The sequence below is a fragment of the Enhydra lutris genome, unplaced genomic scaffold (genome assembly GCF_002288905.1).
Source record: "Enhydra lutris kenyoni isolate GAN:26980312 unplaced genomic scaffold, ASM228890v2 scaffoldscaffold55, whole genome shotgun sequence".
Taxonomy (NCBI): Eukaryota; Metazoa; Chordata; class Mammalia; order Carnivora; family Mustelidae; genus Enhydra; species Enhydra lutris.
In genome coordinates, this window is record NW_019154139.1 from 10,171,961 (window position 1) to 10,181,663 (window position 9,703).

Here is a 9,703-nt window from a genome sequence, read left to right on the forward strand (position 1 = left end):
GTGTTCTCTTCATCCAGCCCCAATCCTTTGCCACCTGCCCATCCCGCCACCTGAGGCAGAGGCTGGGGGTCCCAGTTGGGCCCAATTTTCCTGCAGGCGACAGGTTCCGAACCTGCCCACCTGCATCCTTTGGCTTTCCCGGCCTAACCACGCCCACTCCTACACCTCCCTGACTAAGCCCAGGCCCCAAGACGGGCCTGGGACAGCCGCGCCTGGAGCTGGGGTGGGGGGGCCTGGCGGAGGAGCCCTGAGTGTTGGGGATGAAGGACAGCGCTGGAGGCTCCACCTTCTGCCCTTCCCTCCCTCCCCTCCCCCTTCCCCTCTCCCCCTCCTTCCTTCCCAGCCCTCCGCAGCAGCTCAGCGCTCAGTCAGTCTCAGGCTGTCCGGCCGGCGTGGTTGGTGGTGAGGTTTCAGGCTCCGTCGGGACGAGGCCGTGGCCTGAGGCTCAGGGCCCCCCAGCCCCTCCCTCCCAGCCCACCAGCGTCACCCCCCAGCCCCGAACTGGACCGCACACCTTGGGACACGGTTTTCCACTTCCTAAGGACGAGCCCCAGACTGGAGGAGAGGTCCGAGGAGGTGAGTGAGTGCGCAGTCCGCTCCTCCGCTCCTGCCTTCCTGAGCCCGGGCCTGGGACCCCGTGGTGGGGCGTGGGTGGAGAGAGAATGACACCAGCATCTGTCCCCCGCCCCCGCCAGCTCCTCTAGACTCCATGGGGGGCAAGCAGAAGGGAAGACGGAAAGGTGAGAGAAAAGGTGGGAAATTCCAGGAGCCAGGATTAGAGTAGAATAAAGAGCCCGTTTTTCTTCCTTTCCATCAACAAACCTCCACCCAAAAAGAGGTTTAAAAAAGCCCAAACCCACCCACACCAAGAGACGGTTGGGACCAGGTGGTGGGAAGACGCGGAGGCGGGCGCTCGGAGGCCGAGCCCGGGTCTGGCATGTGCGCGGGCCCCACCTCGGGGCTGCGCCCGCGTCGCGGCTCGGGCTGCCGTCGGGGCTGCGCTCACCGCCGCTCCGTCGCGCCCTTCTTCCCGTCCAGGTGGGCGTTGGACTCTTCGCGAGGACCCCGGCGGCGGGCCCCGGGGAGGCGGCCGAGGCGGCGGCGGCCGGGGGCGACATGGCGGAGGAGCAGGACCTATCCGAGGTGGAGCTGAGCCCCGTGGGCTCCGAGGAGCCCCGCTGCCTGTCCCCGGGGAGCGCGCCCTCGCTGGGGCCCGACGGCGGTGGCGGCGGCGGCGGCGGATCGGGCCTGCGAGCCAGCCCTGGGCCCGGCGAGCTGGGCAAGGTCAAGAAGGAGCAGCAGGACGGCGAGGCGGACGATGACAAGTTCCCCGTGTGCATCCGCGAGGCGGTCAGCCAGGTGCTGAGCGGCTACGACTGGACGCTGGTGCCCATGCCCGTGCGCGTCAACGGCGCCAGCAAGAGCAAGCCGCACGTCAAGCGGCCCATGAACGCCTTCATGGTGTGGGCGCAGGCGGCGCGCAGGAAGCTGGCCGACCAGTACCCGCACCTGCACAACGCCGAGCTCAGCAAGACGCTGGGCAAGCTCTGGAGGTGAGCGCCCCCGACTCGCCTCCGGGGAGCTCCCGCGGGCCCCCCTAGCTGCGGGTGGATTTAGGCCAGACGCGCGCTGCCCGGGCCCTTCTCGCGGAGGCAGCCACGCTCTGATGGGACTGGAAGACCAGGTGTGGGGCTCGGGCCCGCCCTTCCCCCACAAGTACCCCCTTGAGGTTGCGCCGCCTTAGAACTCCAGTGGCCTAGGCAAGGCTCCCCACCCGGGGCAGCGGGCAGGAGGGCGCCCCCTCGTGGTTGGAATTCCGTCGGTGGCAGGCGAAGGGTCTGAGCTTCTTCCTGGCGGGGGTAAAGGAGAGGGAGGGGGTAGGATCCCAAGGGGCCCACACCAAAGACCTTCGCTAACGTATTCCACCGGCCCTGCGCACTCGAGGGTGCCACTGCCACCGGCCCCACTAGTCAGGGGCATGCCCGAGAAACGCTTGGGACAGAACTGAAGGCCTGGCTGGCGAGGCAGGGAAACTAAGGCAGCCAGATGGAGAACTGGGGGGCAGTTCAAGGAAAATAAGGAACTTAGGAGCCTTTGAAAGCGTGCGGGATGGAGAACCGCCAAGGGCAAATCTGTCACTGCAGGATCCTGTCTTGTCCCAACTACCTTCATCGTGCCCTCCTTATCCTCCCCTCCTTCCGGGTTGGGGGGGGGGGGTCTTGTCTTTATCCTCTAGGGTAAGGGACGCACAGAAAGAAGTATCCTCTCCCACCCTGTGCCAGAGCTGCCAGGCCTGCCCCTCTCTCCCTCCCTCCCGCGGTCCGGCGCCATCTTCTTTTCCAGGGCCCCACCCAGCGTTGAGTAACCTCCTACCCCTCCAGCCCCAGAGCTGGAGCCGAGAGCCCTGGCCAGGAGGAAACCTTGGCCCCTCTTCCTACCCAGGGTGCTTCAGAGTCCTTGGTTCCCTGGGGCCAGCTCAAACCTCTGGGGGAAAACATGCCCCCCAACGAGGAAGCCAGCCACCCCTCCCCTCAGGTCTGGGGCTCGGCCTGGCCCCTTGGGATATGTTGAGCAGGGTAACCACCTCCCACCTCAGGCGTCCTGGGCAGCTCAGAAAAAGAACAGGCGATCCAGGAGATGCAAGCCTGCAGAGGCCCCCTGATCCCCCCACAAGACTGCCCAAGAGACAGGCCCAGAAAGGAAAAGGGACCTCAAAGGCCACGTCCCAGCTGGTGGCAGAGCAGGATCAAATCCAGGTCTACTGGTCGTCCTCCACACTGTCCTTGGTGACAGTGGCAGGTCACCCTTTGGCTCTAAAGCGTGGTCAGGAGGTGGGGGGACAGAGAAGGAGAGAGCGGAAGTACAGCACACCTGAGTTCCAGAAAGTCGGCACCTCTCAGAGGAGCCGGCTTCCCTCCTGCTGCTGCCCTCCCCTGGTGGGCCCCAGCGTAATGGAGATGGGGCCTAGAAGGCCAAAGGTTTAGGGTGGTACAAGAAGCTAGAAGGCCCCCCCAAGAGACCAAGAGGGATTCCCATCCAGCCCCACGGCCCCACGTGTTGCTGATGGCCTGGTGCCCCTTCACATCCCCGTCTCGGCCCGCAGCGCTCTGCTCATCCTGGGCAGGCAGGCCTTGGGCTTAGTGACCAGCCTGCTGGGTCGACTCAGAGGCTCCAGCTCTGCCCAAGAGCAGGGTCAAAACTAGCTCGTCCGCCCAAGGTCCATCTGCACTGGGTAGGGCGCAGCCCAGGCCAGTACCCTTGGTGTCGTGGGACAGAGAAGAGCAAATGAGAGACAGACAACGAGGAGGGAGACAGGCAGAAGGAGCAGGTCCTGGGGATCAGGAACAGACCACGGCACCAGCTCAATGACAGCATCAACACAAGGATGGACCCCCACTTGTCCCTCAACCCACTGCAAGGGATTTAAGACCAGACCCTCCATTGTCCCTGTTCTTGTTCCTCCAGCCCAGAACCCTGGGCTTGGGCTCCCTCCAGAGGACTAGTTCCTGGCCATCCATGATTGGCCCCAAAGGCCAATCTAGCATAGGACCATCAGGAAAGCGGGCACTGCTTGCTCAGGACCCAAGCCCAGGGTAGGAGGGTGGCAGGACAAGGACAAGGATCAAAGGCTATCCCCACAGGTGGGCAAGCTACCTTGGATCCTGGGTGGGGGCCCCTACTGAAATCCCTCCCCGGTTCATAATTCCCAGGCCACCAGGGAGGGGGATGGGCTAAACAGGTAGAACTAGAAAACAGGGCCCTAAACCCAAAAAGAGGAAGACATGAGGACAGACTGCTTAGGGTGCTGGAAGTAGGTTGGGGTCGGACACCCAGTGTCCAGGTCCTGGCTCCTAAGTGGCTGTGTGAGCTCTGACAGTCACATGCTGATCGTTGTACATTGGTTGACTTGCTGGAAAGAGTAATTAGACCCCAGAAACTGGAAAGGGGGTCACAGGCTGGAGCCTCTCTTGACCCCCAAGTCCACAGGCCCCTTCCCTGACAGAAAGAGCAGACGGAGCAGCAGCCCGTGCCCCACCTTAGGAGCTCCCCCCACCAAGTTGGGATTTCCAGTTTGCAGGGGGAAGCAGCCTACCCTCTCCTGGCCCCTATTCCAGACCTTGGAGATCTAGAGGACAGAGGCCAAGTGGAGTGCAAATGAGGATCGGGTTTGCAGTTAGAGCTGTGGGTACGTGGGGGGGTCTGGGGGACAATGCTGAGCAAGGCTGGTGCAGGGGTCAAGATGAACAGAGCTGAGGTTGGAGTAAGGCTGGGGTCGGGGCTTGGAGGCTCGTTAGCCAGCTGGGCTGGGGTGGGGGCTGGGGATGGGGGGACCAGAGGTCAGGATCCTGTCAAGGTTAGGGTACTGCTGGGAACTAGCAGGGAGGCGACAGTGTGTCGTGTTGGATTCTTCCCTGTCTTGTGGCCTCTGCCCCCACTCCATGGCCCCTACTGTGTTCTTGCTGATTCACACCCAGTTGCCAGCTGGACAGAGGGCACAAGCAAAGTTCTGGGTAGGAGAGGAAGCTCAGTGTCCCCAGCCATTCCAGAGCCTCTGAGCTGGGGCCCTTGGAAGTGGCTGAGTCCTCTAGTGCCTCTCTCCCTCCGCCCTCAACACACACACGCACACACATCTGCGGCCCAGCCTCCCTGAGGCCTGGCTGGGGGGATAACCTTCATGGCTGGGGGAGAAAGGGGGCAGCCCAGTCCCTCGTCCCAGAGGAGGTGCTGATCTGGGGTTTTCATCCCATCCCTCAGCTGGAGGGATCCTTGGAGAAAGCTACATTAGGGCTGGGTTCTGGCAGCCTGGGAGGGGGGGGGGGCGGCCGGGCAGGCTAAGCTGCACAGGAATGCTGCCTCCGGCTAGGAGGTGCCTGGTATGACCACCCCCTCCCATCCTGGACAGGAGGGCTAGGCCTTCTGCTGGCTGGGGGAAGAGGGCAGCGGACGGAGAGAGGCCCTTTGGGCAGCAGAGTCACACCCCCAGAGTCCCTCATGTCTAGGACTCTCTGAGTCTGTTCTTTCCCCTCAGCCCACTCCACGAGGCACCCTATTCTGCCCTCCTTGCCCTGGGGGCAGCCGAGCCTTAAACATCACCCCCTCCACTGTCCTCCAGCCCTGGCCTGAGGCTGGACTTGAGTGGGCCCCGGGCACTGCCTTCAGGGCTGGTCTCAGGCTGGGGAGAGGGTCTATCTGCCTCTGTCCCAGGGTCTGGAAAGAAAGTCTAGCTTCCTCTACCCTCTGTCACCCCCTGGACAAGGAGATGTGATCTCCCCTGGGATGCTGTGACCCCACATAGCAAAGGGGACTTTCATCCTGTCCACACCACACTGGGACTCACAAAAGGAGCATTCCAGAGTTGAGAGGGCCCATCCCAGGTCCTCCTGGCCCAGCCACCCCAGCAGTATGAGAACAGCACCTGTTTCTCAAGGTGCCTGCCCTCCAGCCCCAGGCCTCGTGCAAAGCGTTTCACACCCAGGACCTCAGCCAATCTGACACCCAGTGAAGTAGGCATGTTCCTCTATGGACAGGCAAAGAAGCCCATAGGAGCAATTTGCCCGTGGTCCCACAGCTAGCCAGTAGCAGAGACTGAGCTCTTCCCCCCACTATGCTTTGCATACCTCCAGCCCCAGGGAGCTCATCCCCTAAGAAGGCAGCCAGCTCTACCTCCAGACAGATCTGATGATGAAAAAGCTTCTTCTTTCCTTGAAATGAAGTTCCGTGTCCCTCAAAAACCCTATTCCTGGGGCACCTGGGTGGTTCAGTCGGTTGAGCATCTGACCGTTGGTTTTGTCTCAGGTTGTGAGCTTCTCCTGGCTCCTGGGGTCAAGCCCTGCCTTGACCTCAAACAGAATCTGCTTGTCCCTCCCCATTCCCCTCAAACCCCCTTCCTCACCCTCCCCGCCCCCCACCATTGTTTGTGTGCTCATACTCATGCTCACTCTCCCTCTAGGATAAATGAATAAATCTTAAAAAAAAAAAAAAAAAAAAAGCTCTATCCATACATCTAACTCCATCCTCAGGGTTGCCAGGAGCCCCTGAGAGTTTAGGGACGATCACAGCCTTCTGAGCCTGTGGCTCCTCCGGCCTCACTTCCTAGTTTGTGACTCAAAGAGCAAACCCCCCCAACTCCCCCTGCCCTGGACCCCGACCGCCCTCTGCACTTGCCACCCCCACCCCCCACCCCCAGGCCTCATTTGTCTGAGGGCAGAGACTCACACTGGCCACTGGGCTGTCTCCCCCAACTGTACCGCCCCAGGCTGCTGAACGAGAGTGACAAGCGCCCCTTCATCGAGGAGGCTGAGCGGCTCCGAATGCAGCACAAGAAGGACCACCCGGACTACAAGTACCAACCCCGGAGGCGGAAGAACGGAAAGGCGGCCCAGGGGGAGTCAGAGTGTCCCGGCGGGGAGGCCGAGCAGGGCGGCGCTGCTGCCATCCAGGCCCACTACAAGAGTGCCCACCTGGACCACCGGCACCCAGGAGAGGGCTCCCCCATGTCAGACGGGAACCCCGAGCACCCCTCAGGTGAGCGCTGGGCTGATAACGAGCTGCAGGTGGGGAGAGCCAGGGCGCTGGGGAGGCTCGCTGGGCTGCACAGTTGCCCCAGCTGGGGTGCAGGGTCCCGGAGGGAGCTCGGTGGGAACTCAGGCCCCCGAGGAAGTAGCTGGGCAAGATGGCTCTGGTGGATGGAAGCGGGCACAGCTACTGAGTGAAGAGGCCGGTTAAGGAGGCTGTGGAGGCCATGGAGGCCATGGGGTGAGTTACAACAGGGAAAGCAGAGACAGGATGATTTTGAGAGATGGGAGATCAGATCAGGAGAGATCATTGCCTCCTTCCCGCCTCCCAGTCTGATGGGGGAGCCATGGCATGGGATCTTGAGCAAGTGCCATGGAGAGGCCAGACATAGCATCTCGTTGCATTTTTATTAATGAAAATACCAGCTAACATTAATTGAGCACCTACTGTGTACAGGCACCCGAATTACCTTATGTGTATTATCATTCAATTACTCTGAGCTGTGATGAGGCAGCCACACTGCCTGGGCTCCAACTTCAGCTGTGTGGCAAATGACACCCACGTCACAGATGAGTAAGTGGACACAGTTGAGTCTGAGCCCAGGCAACTGGATTCCAGGGCCCCTGAGGACACTAGTGCTGCCTTGCTTCTGTTTGTACAACGTGTAGAAGGCCGTACGTGGGGTCAGGCATATGGGAAGTCTCTGTCGGCACAGCTCTGCCCTCAGGAGACATGCCCGAGTCCTCCTTTGTGCCAGACCCTGGAGCAGACACCAGAGGCACCAACAAAAGAAGCTCCCTGGTCTACGAGGTCCACAGTGTAGAGGGAGGAGCAGGGATGAAAACAAATGAGCGAATCCAAAACAAGTGTGCATGAAGCCTGCACCTTCCAGAAGGAGGCCATGTCTGAGCCGCTTAGTATCATCTTTGGTTTTTTTTTTTTAAGATTTTTTAAAAATTTATTTATTGGACAGACAGAGATCACAAGTAGGCAGAGAGGCAGGCAGAGAGAGAGGGAAGCAGGCTCCCTGCTGAGCAGAGAGCCCGATGTGGGGCTCAATCCCAGGACCCTGGGACCACGACCTGAGCCGAAGGCAGAGGTTTTAACCCACTGAGCCACCCAGGCGCCCCAGTATCATCTCTGTTTTACTGATAAGAGAGCAGGTTAGAGAAGATGGGCATTTTTCCAGGATCACACAGTAAGTGATAGAGCCAGGATTCAAACCCGGGTGGGCCTCTCAAACTCCAGAGCACTTGGCCAGTGCCAGACCTGGCATTGCCTCTGGCCTGATGGGGGAGACATGGGCCGGCCCCCAAGGAGGCCCCAGTCTCATAGACCATGGGCATGTTCTCTCTCCAATGGGATCCCCAGTCCAGCTGTCTCTCCCACACACTTACATACCTTACCTTCAAATATTCAGGGACACACACACACACACACACACACACACACACACACACAGCAGAAGACCACATACCAAACAGCCACCTCGGAATACAACTGTGGGCCTGGGCCTCTGCTCAGCCTTCAAGGCCCAGCTCAGCTTCCTTTCCCCAGAGAGACCTTCCCCAAGTCCCCACGGCAGAGTGGGTGGCTTCTTCCTCTGGTCTCCTGAGCCCTCTGCACGTCCTGTCACTTCTGAGGCTGCCCTCCAGTTCTGTGTGAGTCTCTGGATCCTCCCCTAAGACTGGGAGCTTGTAAAGATAGGATCCCTTTTCTTTCCGCTTGTATGCCCTGCACCTGGCACCACACCCCCTAAGCATTTGCTGAATGAATGTGTGAATGAGAAAACCAAGGAACAGGGGTGGAACGAGTCAGCTAAGTGCCCATCGAGGGGACAGCTAAGGGGCAGTGGGGGCAGAGAAGGAAGCTGACTTCAGCTCATATGAGGAACAACTTCCCCAACAGGGGATGCAGCAAGTCTCTCCAGGAGGTGGGTGACAGGGAGAGTCCTGCTGTGGGTGGGGGAGGCAGATGCACCCCTCCAAATGGGGCACTTCAGAAGCAGCCGGAGACCAGCCCTAGACTGTTAGAGAATTAAGCACCGGCCCGGGCTGCCCAAACACTTAAAGCATACAGGGTCACGCTGTGATCCTTCCTCAGCCCCCAGAGGCATCTTTTCTGACAGTGAACCATCAGAATCCAGAAGCCTCTGACTCACTTCCCACTTTCTTTCTGTCTCCCTTCCACCCAGGCCAGAGCCATGGCCCACCCACCCCTCCGACCACCCCAAAGACAGAGCTGCAGTCGGGCAAGGCAGACCCCAAGCGGGATGGGCGCTCCATGGGGGAGGGCGGGAAGCCTCACATCGACTTCGGCAACGTGGACATCGGTGAGATCAGCCACGAGGTAATGTCCAACATGGAGACCTTTGATGTGGCTGAGTTGGACCAGTACCTGCCACCCAACGGGCACCCGGGCCACGTGGGCAGCTACTCAGCAGCCGGCTACGGGCTGGGCAGCGCCCTGGCTGTGGCCAGTGGACACTCCGCCTGGATCTCCAAGCCACCAGGCGTGGCTCTGCCTACAGTCTCGCCACCCAGCGTGGACGCCAAAGCCCAGGTGAAGACGGAGACCGCAGGGCCCCAGGGCCCGCCGCACTACACCGACCAGCCGTCCACCTCGCAGATCGCCTACACCTCCCTCAGCCTGCCCCACTACGGCTCCGCCTTCCCCTCCATCTCCCGCCCCCAGTTTGACTACTCTGACCATCAGCCCTCAGGACCCTATTATGGCCATTCAGGCCAGGCCTCTGGCCTCTATTCGGCCTTCTCCTACATGGGGCCCTCGCAGCGGCCCCTCTACACGGCCATCTCTGACCCCAGCCCCTCAGGGCCCCAGTCCCACAGCCCCACACACTGGGAGCAGCCAGTATATACGACGCTGTCCCGGCCTTAAAGTGGGGGGCCCTGTCATCGCCACCTTGCCCGGCCCCTCTGGGTAGCATGCCCCTTTCCCCAGCCCTCGTGCCCTGTTCCTCACCCATCTCAGGCCTGGTGGTGGCTGGAGAGGAGGCTGCAGAGGCTGACAGCTGAGGGAAGGCTTTCTGTCTGGCTCACTGCCTTTGATGACCCCACCCCATCCTATCCCGGCACCAGCCCAGGCAAAGCCCTGGGCTACTAGGCTGGGCAGAGGAGAAGGAGGTGACTGTCGCCCCTAGACTGAACGATGAGGGGCTGCACCTTCC

The 9,703-nt window shown here is 60.9% G+C and overlaps 1 protein-coding gene across 1 annotated transcript; it reads left to right on the top strand.

The window, feature by feature from the left end:
- The first annotated feature begins 260 nt into the window (after positions 1-260).
- Positions 261-9,414, top strand: LOC111157686 (SRY-box 10). The gene is given in 5 exon segments (XM_022519309.1): positions 261-317; positions 319-576; positions 1,039-1,553; positions 6,257-6,525; positions 8,711-9,414. Coding segments are annotated over 5 exon segments (1,803 nt in total).
- The last annotated feature ends 289 nt before the right edge of the window (positions 9,415-9,703 follow it).